This window comes from Hyperolius riggenbachi, chromosome 1 (assembly GCF_040937935.1).
Source record: "Hyperolius riggenbachi isolate aHypRig1 chromosome 1, aHypRig1.pri, whole genome shotgun sequence".
NCBI classification, from domain to species: domain Eukaryota; kingdom Metazoa; phylum Chordata; class Amphibia; order Anura; family Hyperoliidae; genus Hyperolius; species Hyperolius riggenbachi.
The window spans coordinates 272,180,712-272,199,500 of NC_090646.1; the positions used below are offsets into that span (position 1 = coordinate 272,180,712).

General features: G+C 41.3%; 1 protein-coding gene across 1 annotated transcript in view; it reads left to right on the forward strand.

Annotated features, from left to right (window-relative positions):
- The window catches only part of DNAH6 (dynein axonemal heavy chain 6), a 443,662-nt gene that overhangs the window by 374,987 nt on the left and 49,886 nt on the right, over positions 1-18,789 (forward strand). Inside the window, exons 69-72 of the mRNA XM_068233571.1 lie at positions 2,921-3,059; positions 6,867-6,986; positions 11,091-11,212; positions 13,103-13,232. Coding sequence (XP_068089672.1) covers positions 2,921-3,059; positions 6,867-6,986; positions 11,091-11,212; positions 13,103-13,232 — 511 coding nt within the window. The remainder of the gene's footprint in view (positions 1-2,920; positions 3,060-6,866; positions 6,987-11,090; positions 11,213-13,102; positions 13,233-18,789) is intronic.

The window sequence follows — 18,789 nt, forward strand, 5'->3', positions numbered from 1 at the left end:
CATTTTCGCTTTTTGCGATGTAAAAATCGCAAAAGGCTTTCCAATCAAAATCGAATTCTTCCAGCAAGGCCCCAATATCCCAGGAAGCAAATGGGGGTTCAAACAGGCCAGTATCCAAATAATCTCCATAGGGGTGGAGTTCAGGAACAAGAACAGATTTTTTAACTGCTTTAATGTAGTGTGCGATCCTACCTATAGCAGGATCCACATAAGCTTTGGATTGGGGCAAAAAAGCCAGAGACGGAACAACATCATTACAAACATCAATAGGGAGTGTTTTATTCCGATGCTTGCGTTTTTTAGTTTTTCTCTTTTTCGCCACTTTGCATGTCTGCTGTTTAAAACCTGAAGTGGCAACAGACACATTGAACTGATTGTCATACTGAAAGGTTTTGCATGGAAGGGAAAGATCAGCTGACTTATCAGCAGCTACACACTCAATCAGAGCAGGTGGTAAGCCAGGCAGTTTAAACCAGTGAGAGAATATCTCTGCAAGCAACTGATACAGATTACCATTCCAAGAATTGATTTTTAACAGATTATATGCCCAGGTGAACAAATCGTCTTTTAAGAGCACATAGGCAAACAGAAGAGCCGACGTGGACGGATCAGAAATCTGAAAGGTGGGATTCAGGCAAAACCTCACACATTCAGAAAGAAATTCCGCCTTGGTCTCTGAATTAAGCCTTTTAAAGCTCTTAAAGACACAGGACCCAAACTCGACAAAATCGTACAAATCGGAATTTCCGTCTACACTGGGGTTTTGGGCTGTTCATACTGTAACGATTGTGGAACTTTCCCCGTGATCAGCGCACAACGCGTGCGCTGACACGGCGGAAATCCTCCACAAGCGTATAATTTGCAGGAACCCAGCAAAAGGAGCTACGCACCCGTAGAGGGAAAATTCCTGTCGGCAGATGGCGCTGAGGAGTGCAGAGGAACCAATCCTCTGTACCTCCACAAATGCCAGACAGGAATTGTACGAAACGCAGAACGCAATCGCAAGAGAGGCGATTGCGAATGAGAATGAGCAAAGGGACAGGTTGTATGTGTGTGTGCCAATCCAGTCGCCACCCCGCAACCGCACACACACCACAGCAGATATGAAATAGGAACGCGATCGCGAGAGGTGCGATCGCCAGACAAGACACAAGGCAGATCAGAACAGAATACGAGGTTAGCAAAGGCACAGCAAATAAATACAATGAGGAGATACGGAAAATAACAAATGCTAGCTAACCGCGAACACCGCACTCATTCGCAACAGTGCACGCGGTTATGCGCGGTCTCCACGTGATAAGCACAATAGAGACAAGCACGCCTAACTAACCATTAACAGACAAACATGAAACAGAGGACGCGAGCGCTTGCTTAACGGTTACCTCACCGAGCCTCCAGCAAGTGTAGCAGACAGACACACGAAAACAGGGACAAGCGAGAGATAGGATTCACAGCACTAGCGAAAAGTGGCCAGCGCGATCCCAGAAGACAGAACAGAAGGATCCCCAGCGCTAGCGAAAAGTAGCTAGCGCGATCCCAGGAGACAGAACAGAAGGATCCCCGGCGCTAGCAAAAAGTAGCTAGTGCGATCCCAGGAGACAGAACAGAAGAGATAGCTGGTAGCAACCGCTGCACCAGCTATACTCCAAGAACAGAGATCAGAACCATTTCCTGTCAACCACCATAGGGACAGGACAATGGCAAACAGGCAAGACAAGACAGAACAGGCAATACAGATAATACAATCCTAACAGCACTAGGGAAATCTGCCTAGCGCAGATTTAGGAATTACTCTAAGCTGATGTTCAAACAGAGAGCAAGGCTGACACCCCACCAGGAGTGTTACATAGGACGAAATCCTTATGAACAGCGAAGCATTGTGGGAAAGACATAGTAGTTATAGTACACGCCTCCAATGAATGTGGCCAGGCAATTTGCATGACAACGTATGCAAATTCCTCTGCAAGCACAAGCTGCAAAACTGACAGAAGCTGTTCTTTCCAGAGTCCTGCAGCATGCAAACCTACACAATGGTCAAAAGGCTGGCTGCCTGCACAGGCAGCTGAGCAAATCATCACAGCTATCACTCGCTAGTGCTCTTGATACTTTACAGTGCACCCAAACACGTGTGATTACATTTTTTGAATAAAATACTGACTTTTGATCTAAATTGAGCTCAGCCTGACCATCAGTTACATCACTGTTCATTACACCACAGCAGAGAGTTAATTGGTAAACACATACAGTATGTACATTGTTAACATGTCTGCTTCTATGAAAGCAGGAAGTAGACAAACTGCAGATTTATTGCAAGATTTGTATCAGCTGTAACAAAGAAATGTTTTTCTTTGAAGGTTATTTTGCTGTTGCATATCTTTTAGAGCAGAGAAGAAGTTCTGAGTTCAGGTCCACTTTAAAAGAAATCTAATGGGAGAGGAATATGAGGGGGGGGGGGGGGGGGGCTTCCATCTTCATCCTCTAATAAACAATGCCAGTTGCCTGACTTCTGTGCTGCTGATTTCTGCCTCTAATACTATATCACTGGCCCAGAATGAGCATGCAAATGCTGTGACTCTGGTGTGATTCCACTGGCTGCATGCTTGTTGCAGGCATGTGACTCAAAAACAACTAAAGCCAAAAGCTAAGCATGACAGCCAGGCAACTGGTATTGTTTATACCATAATTTAGTTGACAACCTCTGTAGCCCTTCCACTTCAGGTTCCCCTAAGAAGATCACTGGAAGTTAATATAAAGACATAATCTCTTGCTAATATGGTGAAATGCTATTAATTATTCTTTATTGAATGCAAAACTGGATGAAATGGTATTTTACTTGTATAGATTTCAGATGTAATACCACATATTCTTCATGGAGAAAGTGGTACAAATACAGAATAACAATGTGTTGGGTTTATTTTAGGAACGGAAGAAGTTTGGCCCACTTGGGTGGAATATTTGCTATGAATTTACTGACAGCGACAGAGAATGTGCACTGCTTAATTTAAACCTGTATTGTCAAGAAGGAAAAATACCATGGGATGCACTTACATATATTACAGGTAAGTAAAAAATGTTCACAGTCATAACTTAGTTATTACCTCACCTTAAGACATTGGGACAATTTACAAGGAGTGTAATCACACCTCCCCCCCCCTCCTCCCCCCAAACACACAAACAATTTCCAGCTTTAATTTTCATAGAACATTGAATCACAGTAAAATGTGAATCCGCCTGTCAGCTGCTCTCATGTACTAACTGCACGCTTGCTAGCACTCACCAAAGGCAGCGTGAGGTGACCACCACATTGATTCAAACCTAAACACAACTTCGGCAAAACTCAGACATTTTCTTCATGCCAGGTTACTGCACCACCTGTCAAGCGCTGATGTGGGTGTGGCTATAAACGCTGCCAATTAAAAGAAAAAATGCTCCTGTTGAAGCGAGTCATTAATCCTGTGATACATGTGGGGCTTTGCATAGGGGATTTCCCCAGACCTTTTCCCGGAATGTTTGCTCTATCTGTGAGATCCATTTTCCACACTCTGAGAATAGGAACAGCAGAATCGCATATGCGTTTTCCACTATGTGCTATGGAAAACACATATGCGATACTGCCTACTGTGTTCCTACCCTGAACCTGCTGTGATATGCACTAATAGCACTTTTTCCTCCATTTAGCACCTTATGCTGTAATATCTCTATGCTGTTTTATTGGGCATGATCCTTCACTTTGTATGAACTGTTTAGTAAATTAATTTGGTACTTATCCGTTAGCCGGGCGCATCCGGCAGGTGGCGCTGTTGTAGCGAATTTCGATGCGCAGTTGTATCTAATTCCATTCATAGTTACTATGGTAACAGGTGGCCGCAGGTGGCGCTAATTACATTGTTGATACGCAACGTAACGATACAGTGTGTTAATGGCAACGAATATACATTGTATTTGAAGTGGCCGGAATTAAAATGAAGGCGGCGGCAATGTAACACATGAAGCCGCCGCCTTCGTCTGTTCTTCTTCTCCCCCTTTGCCCTCTCGCTTCTATACAACACTGCTAGCTGGGGGGGGGGACACGCGTGTCCCCCCACAGTCGTTCGTCGCAAGGAAACAAGCAGGCTTCCCTGCCGCGACGAACGACTCTGGGGGGACACGCATGTCCCCGCAGGCTGGCAGCATTGTATACAAGCGAGAGGGCAAAGGGGGAGAAGAAGAAGAACAGACGAAGGCGGCGGCTTCATGTGTTACATTGCCGCCGCCTTCATTTTAATTCCGGCCACTTCAAATACAATGTATATTCGTTGACATTAACACACTGTATCGTTACGTATCAACAATGAAATTAGCGCCACCTGCGGCGCTTCCATTCACACAGTACTACGTTCAGTAACTATGAATGGAATTAGATACAACAGCGCATCGAAATTCGCTACAACAGCGCCACCTGCCGGATGCGCCCGGCTAACGGATAAGTACCATTAATTTTTGTTTTGGTTCACTGGTTTATGAATTCAGTTTTTCTAGTTACTGTTCGCATTTTGATACATTTTTCTACCTCATTTTTGACAAAGCTATAGCAAAATTTGCACTTTTTTTAAATGTATCTCTTATTATTATTATTATTTAGTATTTCTATAGCGCCAACATATTACGCAGCGCTGTACAGTGTATATATATATATATATATATATATATATATATATATATATATATATATATATATATATCTTGTCACTAACTGTCCCTCAAAGGAGCTCACAATCTAATCCCTACCATTGCCATATGTCTATATTATGTAGTGTAAGTACTGTAGTCTAGGGCCAATTTTTTTTTTAGGGGGAGCCAATTAACTTATCCGTATGTTTTTGGAATGTGGGAGGAAATCGGAGTGCCCGGAGGAAACCCACACAGACACGGAGAGAACATACAAACTCTTTGCAGATAGTGCCCTGGCTGAGATTCGAACCAGGGACCCAGTTCTGCAAGGCGAGAGAGCTAACCACTACACCACCGTCCTGCCCTAACCCAGGTTCAACACTGAACAGGCTCTGACAGAACCATGGAGATGAGTTATTGAACTATTCATTAATTATGGGTGGAAGAAGTCTTAGATCATGTTTTTAGATGGTTTTATCATTGTTTTGGTGTTATCATAAAGATCTATTGTACTTATACTTAAAGTGAACCTGAGGTGAAAATAAACTGATGAGATAAACAATTATATTTATCCTCCTACTCCTGGAAATGACTTTAAGTATCCCAGGGTTTCATTTTATATTTAAACATCTACAAAGTTAAAGTTATTCAACTTACTTACTGTTTTACTGTCTCTAATCAGTAGCAACCTATTAAGTGTCCCAGAGTTAGAATAAGGTCAATATTTATGTAATTAATATTTAATGTATTTATCTCCCTTCCCTCAGAAGTTGTATTCTGCCAGGAAACCTTTTATGGCTGTAGTTTGCTTATCAGTGATGTTTGCTATATTCCTGACAAGGTAAAAGCTGTCACATCCATATCTAGAAATTAACTCTTTCAGGCAGCAAAATAAAACAAGTAAAACAGCCTGGTTATTAATATGTGTTGTACTATACATACACGTTTATTTCATCATGTCACATATCTCCTCAGGTACACTTTAACAGAAGGTGCATTTTCTTTGGCCAGTTTTTTCGTCAAGGTTTATTAATTATTCAATGAACACTTGACTATTTAGTGTGAAGGGTAACATTTTACTGGTAGATACACAAGTTACGAGACCTGTGCGTTACATAGGCAGTGGTGCTCATCCAATATTCGGGTATCCGAACTACCCAGATAATCCAAACTTTTTCCACTATCCGAACTTTGAATAGCAATTCGGATATTTTTTAAAATCCGAATAGCACTATCCGACAAACTCGGATTTCCTATCTGAAATCCGAAATCCGGGCGGATAGTTAGTTCAGATATCTGAGAGAGAGACCTCCGAAAAGGGTTTTTGCCACTTGAAGAGACTTTTGGGAGCATTTTAAGCCATTTTCAGGTCACTTCCGGTTTTCTATCTGGATATCCGAATCCTTCCGGATATCCAGGATATTGGGTTCGGATATCCGAGTTTACTCGGATACCAAAAAGTTCGGATTTGGATATTCGATTCGGATCTGGATATCTGGGTATCCGAATCCAGATCAATTCGGATTTTGAAAAGGGGTATCCGAGCACCCCTGTACATAGGTAATGCACGTTTCTAGTGTACCTTGCGTTCTGCCAATAGTCTTGCGTTCTGCCAGTAGTCTAACACACGTTACACTAGCAAGCATGGCATACATTGGTAATGCACGTTGCACAACACACTTGTGCACAACTTGTGTAAGTACTGGCAAATTTGCAGTGTGTCGCCTGCGCACAGCAATTTACTACTGGTTTCTGAATATGCCCCCTTTGCATCTAGAATGTGGTAATAAAGATTTTCCAGTTATGAACAATATATTATTGAGGCTCTATTTTTGTTATGTTTTTTAGTTGTTACTGATGTGTAAAGAAATAGTACTGTATATTAGTTTTGCTTAATTTCCATTGATAAACGTTCGATGAACACTTGACTATTTAGTGTGGAGAATATTTTCATAGGAATTATGAAGCAGAAGTTGTATTATTACAACAGACACAATGAAAGGCAGGAACTGCGTTGTCCTTGCCTCCTGCAGAGTTGTCGTCTTTCTTTATGATAGGAGATAGTTATTCATGGTACCTATCTGCTAGTTTTGCCACTACGTTGCACCCCTTAGGACTTTTGGACATCATTATGACATGAATCTGTCAAGCTGTAAGATATTACCATAAAAAAACAACATTTGGCAGTGAAACTGAAGCATGACACTATTTTCCAGGGGAGATAACGTATGGAGGAAGAGTAACTGATGCATGGGATCAGAGATGTTTGAGAACAATCCTGCGGAGATTCTTTTCTCCAGAGACCCTTGAAGACAATTACCATTATTCTAGCTCAGGTAAAAGTAAACAATGCACCAGTATTTGTATGTTTCTTTATGCAGTCATCAGACATTAGGGTCGATTCACAAAAGTTTAGTAAATTTTACATGAACACTCAGTGCACATCATTTTTAGCAGTGTTTACGCAGAGTATGTAATGGGCAGGGCCGGTTCTCTCATGAAGCAATGTGAAACATTTGCATTAGGCGCAGAGCTTTCAGGGGCAGCATATTTGTACTGTGTGTACCTTCCTGAGGAGAAATGGAGTGGCTGAGGGTATGGAGTTTGTTTGTCACAGACTCATAGCCAGCCAGTGTGCTATAGTGTTCAGCTGCAGCATGTCATGTGAGATCATTAAATGAAGCAGAGTAAATTGTCGAGTGCTGTGCGATCATTCCAAATCTGGGGGTGGGGGTGCATCCTCACAAGTTTGCCTCAAAGGCAGCAAAAAGTCTAGAACTGACCCTGGTAATCGGGGTTGCACAAATAGTGCAACCTGTAATATGTACAGAGTGTGCACATTACTTACAGTATATAATGTGCATGAGTTATACCAAGCAACAGTGCATTGTGTACATAAAGCGAGTTGCCCTATTTACCAACACCCGTTTTGTATTTTGTGTAAGTACTGGTAAGATTTACATGTGCTTGGGGGCACATACATTTTACCAAACTTTATTGAATCTACCTCATTATTACTTAGCAACTTCAAAGTGCCCCCACACGTCTCAATGCAATATGCTGTGCCTTTCTGACCAGTAGAGAGATGCATGCCATGTGTGTGTAGGTAAGAAGCGATAAGGGCAGAATTATTACATGGTCCAGTCCATATTTAGAGTTAGATGGTTAACCCAGCTAATGAAAGGAAGGTACGTACTGCCCCTACCTGTGAGGCCAACAGCTAAGGCTAATAAGCTATTGTACATACATACGTTTGACTCCTGTAGCCCATTTAACTTTCTGATAATTTTGTGTAATGGTTTAATGTCTGTATAGACACTCCCTATCCTTTCCTGAACCCAATGCAACAATCAGCTGTGTGGTATTTATTTTGTCAATTGCTGTTGTTTTGTTTAGTGAGATGCCTTCTGCCCCCACCCCCTGCATACATTTAAAGAGGCTGTATGTTAAAATAGCCACAACGTGTACACAGCAGTAAAATATCAGTAGCTACAGTTATTTTACTATCTGTTGTTCCTGATAGTAGAATATCTGTAATGTTACCTAAATTCTACTATTGCTTTATCTGATCCTATCTTGACACTAACCCCCCATCTATGCCCTACACTAATCTACCCTCTACCCATGCCGAACACTAACTTAAAGCAAATCTAAAGTGAAAATAAACTTATGAGAGTATGAATTGTATGTGTAGTATGGATAATGAATAGAACATAAGTAGCAAAGAAAAGATTCTCATATTTTTATTTTCTGTTGTATAGCTTTATTTATAACATTGCATCAGAGTTTCACAGTTGCAGTTTAGAATCCACACTCTGCTATTTAAGCTGCAAAATACTTTCCTGCATTAAAACCTTATCTCAAGCTGTCTCTCACTGTTTCTTGTCTGTTTAAGCTCTTCAGAAAACAGGACTGAGGTCGGACAAGTTTGTTGACTACCTCGGAGATGTTCTTTTGCATAGATAACAACTCAAGTGTTTTTTACTCTTTCTGTACTGGAAAACAATGAGACTCTTTTCTTTGCTACTTATGCTATATTTATAATCCATACTACACATACAATTCATTATCTTATAAGTTTATCTTCACTTCAGATTTGCTTTAACCCTACTCATGCGTAACACTAACACCACTACTATCAATCACAGCTAACCAGAGTCCCCGCAACTACCTAGAGTTTGGTTACAAAGTAGCCAACCTCCAATTTGTATTAAATGCATTCATTTTTCCTCCTGCTCAACTTGGCCCTCCCTATATCATATCAGATCATAGAAATAATTGCTAAAATGGGAGTGACATAGTCCTGTTTAGTACCTGCAATAAAAGCATTATATAGTCAATCTAGGACTAGGTTTATTACAATAATTTTGCACTGGTGGAAACTGCAATTGGATGATCGCTACATAACCTTGCTATGATCTGATACGTAAGAGTTGTAAACTTTTCCTGTTTAGTTACAGAATAAAATAATCTAGTTCAGGATTTCTATATCAAAAAAGTCTCTGCTCTCCAGCCTACTTAAATCAAGGCAACCAAAGCAATTATGAAAGTTTGTTTTGCTCAACAGTAATCTAAAAAGGCTGAACTCTGGGAAGTAGTCGAGCTGTACGGGGGAATGGAGGTTTGCTACCTCTTGCACTCTACAGCATAATGAAAGGCACTGTATCACTCATAACTATACTCCACCCACCCATTCTAGTGATCTATGTATATAGGTGTTCTTTAATTATTAGGACAGGAGAAAATATACTCTCTTTAGGTACGAGATGTAATAGTTTGTACCAGGTAAGGTGATTGGAGATTTTAGAAAGTGCATCTGTATAGCTGAGGAAACTGTATAAAGAAGCAAAACAATGCACACAATGCGTGCAGCCGTGCACACAAGCGTAATAACCCTGTCAACCTCAGAGTCCAAAAACTGGACAGATCTCACCTGCTTAGGTGGGTAGATGTGGGGCATAATAATACCCTAGCAGTTCCCATATACCACAGAAAAAGTATCTTTGGTAGGTCAGGAAGTATGGATGAACACAAAGATTTTGTGGAATTCCAAATGTATGACTTTCACATTGAAATTTTGCAATTTCGAGTGGAAAGTCATATTTTGGAATTCACTGATTTCTGAAAATTGCGCAAAAGTAAGTTTATTCTAATGCACATTTTTTTTCCACAAATAGCAAAACAAAAACAAAAAGGCAAAAACATGAAAAATTGCAGTGGACCACCATAAGCGTACAAAGCTACTACTTAGCATGCTGAAGAATGTCCAGGAAAAAATGTGCAATAAATAATAATAATAGTTATTATTATTTAATAATTAAATTATTTTGCGATTTTGCTGTTTCACAATGTAAACTCAGATTTTGCACATTTCTGAAATCCATGCCAAATTTGGTAACTTTCTCAATTCCGACCATCCCAGTCAAGAAGAAATTCACATGTACCATTTAGAGTAGCTGCAAGGACCTGGCTAAGGAGCCCTTTCCCCTTACCCGGGTAAGGAGGGATGGCCATAGGAGGCTCAGATACCAGGGACTGCCAAGGATAAGTATAGGTAGTTCATCTGAAGCAAGTAACAGAGCAGGTAAAACATTTCATGGGGATTCCCTCCACTACTTTCTCAAGCCAATGAAAGGGATATAGACATTCCAGTTCATACACGTAGACTGCTTTCCATTTCCAATTCCAACCGAATAAAGTTACTTTGTTGGTGTCTGGGTTATATGGGGATGCAAAACTGATACAAACCTAGTCATGCTAGCAAGTAAGATCTCTTCTATTTCTGGACTCATCATATGTCACACTACTGTGTGTGCATTGTGTGTTTTGTCTTTCTAATAAAGAGTAATGAATAGTTTTGATTCATATTTCTTGGCTCAGAAAAGGTTAGCTGCCCACGTGTGCTATGAGAAGGTATTGCCCTTTGGGAAAGCTGGCAACCAATTATTCCTAAGTAACACTGTTCATGTTTTCTATTTCGCAAGTGTAAAAGCACACATTAAATTGTTAAATAAATTATTAAACACCTGAAGGATTCCAAACTGAAAATTACTTCAGTTGCACACATAAGTAAAATGCCTTCTTGCGTACAAAAAAAATGCTACTCCAAAATGCATTATTCATATTGGTCAAGTAAATGCATTACATTTGTAGAGTTACAGCTGAAAGGTACAGGATGACATTTGGTAATGCAAAGCAAGCCTTAGTGCAAGTCTGGAATAATAGCAATATTTTAATTCTTCTTCCAATGAATTATGGATTAAATAGAGATGTCAAGAGTGTACCAACAGCGACATACGTTCATTTAAGAAATGTTTTACAGTTAATTGTGTAATGGACTATGTCTCTACATGCAGATATTTATTTCTATACTCAGTTTGCTTATTTGATGTTTCCTTTGTCAAAAAAACCTAATGAGCTGTGTTTTAAATACACTTTAGGTATATATTTCAGTCCAGATGCTGACAGTCTGCAGTTGTATAAGGAGTACATAGAAAATCTGCCCTTGACCGATGATCCGGAAATATTTGGAATGCATGAAAATGCCAATTTAGCTTTCCAGGTTTGTGTGCTTATGGGTACTTGCTCTAATTTAATTGTGTGAAGCAAGGATTTTACTGCAGCTCAAAGGAAGATGATGATTTAATCATAATAGTCTGCTAAACACGGATAATAGGCCATAGTTGCCTTTGTATGTCATTCTCGCTATAACAACGTTTCTTCTCAAATCATTAGATGGACAGATAAAATAATAGCCCGAGTATAGCTTGATTTTCTTTAACATTAAAGAGGAACTGTACTGTAAACAACCCAATGATTAAAATTGCTTATGTGTTACAATATTAATGTATACATTATTTAGCCAGTCTTCGCTGTTTGTAAAATCTTTCCTTACCTTGATTTATATTGTGAAATTTATTACATGTGGCGACATCTTTACTGCTGGCAGGTGCATCATGGTGGAATGTTTGTGTACTGTGTGTGTACTGTGTGTGTGGTGCCTCTTTAATTAAATGTTATATCATTTATTACGATAAAATAAGATGTACAAAAAGTACAAAATCCTAGGTGCAAAGTGTTCATGCTTTTTAATAATGATGACCATTTAACTGCACATAGATAGTTAGGCTTAATTCACGCTATGGGTGCTCGCTGGCATAATGCAACGCGTACTATTATAACGTCCATGTTGTTTTTCATAGCATGAAGATCGTAATGGTAACATGCTTGTTAAAAATCACGTGATCTAGGAATACACGGCAGAAAGTGCATTGGGATAATGTGGTCTATTTCAGTGCTGGGAGGTGAACATTTAGCAATGCAGTGCACCAACAGGCACAGAGTGAAGTCTTAGGGCTGGGATCCACTAGAGCGATTTGGGCCATGTTTTGGATCGCCGATAATAAAAAAACAAAAACCTTTGCCTATGTATTTCAATGGTGGTGAACCCACTAGTGTGATTGAGATTAGGACTAATTCCAACCGCAGGACATGCATTTTGGGCGTTTTTGCTCCAATGCACTCCAAAATTGCTTTTGAATCCCCTTTGGGAGCCAAATGTTTTATTTTGTGTGTTATACTTACCAACTGTCCCTATGTTTGTATCCCCCCCAGCCCCCTAGCAGATGAGGCGCTACACCTGCTATTGTCGAAATTCTGTTTTGTCCCCACTTTTATTGCCTGATGAAACAAGCTGGGTCTGCGAAACACGTTGCACTGTTTTTGGGGTACCGTATAATAAATGTATTGATTTATATGAAGACAGGATCTCGTGTCTGCTTTTAGGAGGCAAGCCCACCACTTCCTGCAAGCAATTTTTAAAAATGTTTTATTGACTTTTATCCTGCTGGCGCCTCTGTTCTACATACAAATACCCTAGCAGATGAGGTATCTGGAGCTAGATAAGCACCTATGACCTCTTCTGCTAGGGGGTGGGTTCTTCCGGCAGAAGCTGCAACCAGGATGCTTGCAGAACAACACTAGAAACTCATTAAATCCTCAATCAATTTCTAACTGAGGAGTGGGAAATAAGGTAGATAATCACTACCTGATCAATTTCCATTGGGGAAGGGATCAATCACTAGCCATATTAAGCCATTATCAACCTGTGTATGGCTAGCTTTATACATAGCAATGATCCTGCAGGTTACACCAATTAAGCGTATGTGGTGTGGGAGCACCAAGGTCCCTCAGGGTAATCCACCACCCCTGTTTAGAACTGTGAAAGCAGATGTGACCTGAACTCAACCACAATTACAAATTCATTCCTTTTATTATGCAGTGCACATAATGAAGAGAAGCACAGCATTTTGGGCGGGAACCCTTTTTCTAGTGCACTTGGATATATGTATTGAAACATTGTGCTTGTCTGCATTATGGCTAGCTTTATGCCCGCTGCACCATGCTCATGTCAATCTAGCCTAGTGTTATTAAAGTGTACTTCTTTATGCAGCGCAAGGAGACAAGTACCCTAATTAACACCATACTGGATGTACAGCCAAGGTCTACAGCACGAGGAGCAGGAAAAAGTAATGATGAAATTGTGAGTGAACTGGCTGCCTCTATCCTCTCAAAGCTACCAGGTAATATTTCATCTATACACATCTACCATGCATTATTTACATAATCCTGCCTGCTAAAGTATTAGCCACATTCCTTAATAGGGTATACTATAGTTTACTTACTATGTGCACTGAGGGCTTATATACTTTGGTTTTACTTAGTGGCGTAGCTGAGGAGCTTGGGGCCCCGATGCGAGTTTTACATGGAGCCCCAAGCACTCTTTTGATATGAAACCCCAAAACCTACCAAGGACAGCTGCAGTGTCAGAGATGAGTAAGGAAACAGTTAAGGATTATCACTATACTATGCACATATAGAGGTGTTCATTACCAGTGTAGCACCAATAAAAAGCTAATAAGATGGATGAAGTAGGGCCCCTAATGGACCGCTCTGGTCCAGGGGCCCTGGTGCGGTCGCTACCTCTGCACCCCCTATTGCTACACCACTGGTTCTACTGGCTGCAAATCATTTCACATTAAAAGTAATATTTATGAAAATTGTTTATCAATGACTCACACCAGTGTCATATTCCCCTTTCTCTTCCTGGTTAAATACCGTACATTTTTGCACTCACAGTAGATGTTTACATAAAGCACTCTGTGGATTTTGCATTGGCACTGTGCACTTTATATGTGTATGTATCTGTGTGTGTTTGTGTGTGTGTATGTGTATATATATATATATATATATATATATATATATATATATATATATATATATATATATATATATATACCTATAAATACTGTATATATATTTATATATATACACATATGCGTTTGTGTGTTTGTGTGTGTGTTCTGATAATAAAGGATTATCAACCACAGTTACCTTGGTGGAGCAGACTGTTTTTAGGGGTTCTACTTCCTATGTATGTTTTTTGCTTACTATTACCCCAAGTTCAGCACACTAGCCATTCATTGTTGAGATTGTGCTCCCCTCTACTTTGCGTGTTGCAACATTCTCTTCCTGGCTGTCATCCCTTGGACTAGCTACAAAGAGATAGTAGAGGAGTAAAACTGGAGAGGCTTTATTAGTAATTTTAGTTTTCAGTTTGATGCTATGGAAAGATGGTGCACGACAAAAACACTATAGGGTCAATTCTCTAATGGTCAGTAACGTTAATGCGCACATGGAGCACACGTTAATTTTATTAGGAGTTATGTCAACTACGAAATGCTTGTTAGTTACATAGCTTTCAGTAACTAGTGTTATTTGCTCAATGCGTGCATTGCTTGTATAATGTGCATTATGGTATTTGCCTCCCAAGCAACATACATCTTGTGTCTATGACATGTGTTTGAGTATGCCTGATCCTAGGAAAAATCTGCCTAAGGTAAACATGCTGGATCCACATACCTCTGTGGAAGTCTGTTCCTCTGTTCATTTTCCCCAGCCTACATAACCACTCCTTGAAAAATTTGACTTTTGGCTAATGAGAAAGTTTCTGACAGGAAGAGGCAGGCTTGTTGTGATGTTCTCTCCTATCACCCTCCCATTTCCTCATTTTCCCTGCTCAATTCAATCCCCTAAGTGAATTGAGAAGGTTAGAGCTTTACTCTCCAAAATTGAGGTTTAATGTTCTCAATAAAGTAGCCACCCCAATTTTCTCTGCTCTTTCTTGCCTTAACCCAGCACCCCAAATACTTTCAGGAGCTCTCTCAACAGAACACATCTGATTATCATTTAACACTCTCTACTCCTCTTGATAACCCGGTTATTCTTTTAACCACCCTGGCGTTCTATTAAAGTGAACCTCCGGACTAAAAATCGACTCAAAAAGCTGAAAAAACTGCGCTGATATTAAAACGGGGTTTCACTGGTGGTGCGCTGCTCAACATACACATAAATTCACAAAAATCATCAAATAGCTGTGCACTATGATACTGTTCAGGCAAGTGTCTCTCTCTTTCATGTAAGACAGTCGAACAATACAATTGAGGTGGAGTTCTTCCTAAATGGCTTTTCAGAGTGTAGTGACCACCTCTCACGGGAATTCACCTCCACCACACCCCAAGCAGTGGGAACTCACCGCATACAAATGACCCTCTGTTAGATGGGTCTCCAGCGCCTATGGGGTCATCTGGCCGCCCCCTGCCACTCAAGGATTCTCCTCCACTGTTGTCACTTTGCTGTAGTATCAATTCACCTCAAAAAAACATAACCAAAGCTCCCATAGCATAAAATTGTAAAAACACTTTAATTTTAAACGAAATGCAAACTTACAAACGTATCCGTTATTCAAGGCACAGAGTTTTAGTGGGCTCTACCCCAAACGTGGGCCACCGGGTCGGCTTGGCTGCGCTGGTCTTTTGGCCTCTCTCTGGTTCCAGGGGATACGTAAGCAAACTTACAAACGGATACGTTTGTAAGTTTGCATTTCTTTTAAAATTAAAGTGTTTTTACAATTTTACGCTATGGGAGCTTTGGTTATGTTTTTTTGAGGTGAATTGATACTACAGCAAAGTGACAACAGTGGAGGAGAATCCTTGAGTGGCAGGGGGCGACCAGATGACCCCATAGGCGCTGGAGACCCATCTAACAGAGGGTCATTTGTATGCAGTGAGTTCCCACTGCTTGGGGTGTGGTGGAGGTGAATTCCCGTGAGAGGTGATCACTACACTCTGAAAAGCCATTTAGGAAGAACTCCACCTCAATTGTATTGTTTGACTGTCTTACATGAAAGAGAGAGACACTTGCCTGAACAGTATCATAGTGCGCAGCTATTTGATGATTTTTGTAAAAATCGACTCAGCAGCACTGAAGAGGCCTGGTGTTTCTTTAACAGTTTCACAGCATCAGAACTTTGTTTCTCTTATACAAGCCTAATTTTTAGCTGCACAGAAGAAAACTGCCCGGGCTTTTTTCCCCTGATGCTGTGCAAAGCATGATGGGATTTCTGATGATGTTGCTCTCGTTCTGCTGTTTTGGTGCAAATTTTTTTTTTTTACATTTTGAATTTGACATTTTAAGCATAGCGTGTGCAGCTGGGAGGGGTTATCAGGACACAGGACAGTTGGAACTGTGTCTCCTGCTCCTTGTCACCTCCTTTCAACCAAAAAGATGGCTGCCCCCATGACAAATATGGCAGCCCCCATGAATCACAAACATTTGCCTGTTCTTTTAAAACAGGGTGGGTAAAAAATTATATTACCTATCTATTCTAATTAACATAACTAATGTAACTTAATGACAGTATATTTGTTTAGGCTGAAGTTCCCCTTTAAGATCGCCAGGGCGGCTGCGGGAGGGTTTTTTTTTTTATAAAAAAAATCTATTACATGCAGCCAACTTAAAGTTGGCTGCATGAAAGCCCACTAGAGGGCGCTCCTGCCGCGTACTTCTGATCGCCTCCGGCGATTAGAAGTAACAAGAAGGGCAGCGATGAGCGGCCCCCCTTGTTTCGCTTTTCTCGTCACCATGGCGATGAGCGAAGAGACGTCATGGACGTCAGCCGATGTCCTGACATCAGCCACCTCCAATACAGCCTTTAGCGCTGGCCGGAACTGATTGGTCCAGCTGCGCAGGGCTCGGGCGGCTGAGGGGACCCTCTTTCGCCGCTGCTCGCGACGGATCACCGCAGAGCGGCGGCGATCAGGTAACACATGCGGCTGGCAAAGTGCCGGCTGCGTGTGCACCTTTTTATTTGAAGCAAATCGGCCCAGCAGGGCCTGAGCGGCACCCTCCGGCGGTAATGGACGAGCTGAGCTCGTCCATACCGCTAAGGAGGTTAATAAATAGGCAATCCTCTGAAAGCAGGAAAGTGCCTTTGCTTTGTCTGCCACACTGAATATGTAGAGGAGATATACACAGATCAGGGATGTACAATATAAGCAGACTAAGAAGTTATTTCTTGTTTTTTCTGAGTAGGTCAGTTTAAGGGGCAAGACAGAACCTATCAGAGTTCACAGTGATACTTTTGGTTCTCAAGTTTAAAAAAGTACCATATGTTATAGAGCAGCCTCTGTTCTGACACAACCATTTTTTAAAGGACTACTGTAGGGGGGTAGTGGGAAAATGAGTTGAACTTACCCGGGGCTTCTAATAGTCCCCCGCAGACATCCTGTGCATGCACAGCCTCTCATCTATGCAGAGGTGGCCTTAGAGTACACGGGGCCTGGGGCAAGTGTCATATGCGGGGCCTAGAGATATATGCTGTGGATACACGTTGTGGAAGTACACACTGTATAGGTTAGATAGGTAGGTGCCTCCAGTATAGGTTAGATAGGTAGGTGCCCCGCAGTATAGATTAGATAGGTAGGTGTCCTGCAGTATAGATTAGACAGGTAGGTGCCCTGTAGTACATATTAGATAGGTAGGTAGGTGCCCTGCAGTATAGATTAGATAGGTGCCTGCAGTATAGATTAGTCAGGTAGGTGCCCTGCAGTATATATTAGATAGGTGCCCCGCAGTATATATTAGATAGGTGCCTGCAGTATAGATTAGATAGGTTGGTGCCCTGCAGTACAGATTAGATAGGTGCCTGCAGTACATATTAGATAGGTAGGTAGGTACCCTGCAGTATAGATTAGATAGGTGCCTGCAGTATAGATTAGTCAGGTAGGTGCCCCGCAGTATATATTAGATAGGTGCCAGCCTGCAGTATAGATTAGATAGGTGCCAGCCTGCAGTATAGACAGGAAGGTGGCTGCAGTATAGATTAGATAGGAAGGTGGCTGCAGTATAGATTAGATGGGTGCCCGCAGTATAGATTAGATGGGTGCCAGCCTGCAGTATAGATTAGATGGGTGCCAGCCTGCAGTATAGATTAGATAGGTGCCTGCAGTATAGATTAGATAAGTGCCTGCCTGCAGTATATGTTAGATAGGTCCCTGCAGTATAGGTTAGATAGGTGCCAGCCTGCAGTATAGATTAGATAGCAGTATAGATTAGATATGTGCCAGCCTGCAGTATATATTAGATAGGTGCCTGCAGTATAGATTAGGTAGGTGCCCCGCAGTATAGATTAGATAGGTGTCAGCCTGCAGTATAGGTTAGATAGGTGCCTGCAGTATAGATTAGATAGGTGCCAGCCTGCAGTATATGTTAGATAGGTCCCTGCAGTATAGGTTAGATAGGTGCCAGCCTGCAGTATAGATTAGATAGCAGTATAGATTAGATATGTGCCAGCCTGCAGTATATATTAGATAGGTGCCTGCAGTATAGATTAGGTAGGTGCCAGCCTGCAGTATAGATTAGATATGTGCCTGCAGTATAGATTAGGTAGGTGCCCCGCAGTATAGATTAGATAGGTGCCAGCCTGCAGTATAGATTAGATAGGTGCCTGCAGTATAGATTAGATAGGTGCCAGTCTGCAGTATAGATTAGATAGGAAGGTGCCTGCAGTATAGATTAGATAGGTGCCAGCCTGCAGTAGGTTAGATAGGTGCATGCAGTATAGATTAGATAGGTGCCAGCCTGCATTATAGATTAGATAGGTGCCAGTCTGCAGTATAGATTAGATAGGTGCCAGTCTGCAGTATATATTAGATAGGTGCCTGCAGTATAGATTAGATAGGTGCCAGCCTGCAGTATAGGTTAGATAGGTGCCTGCAGTATAGATTAGGTAGGTGCCCC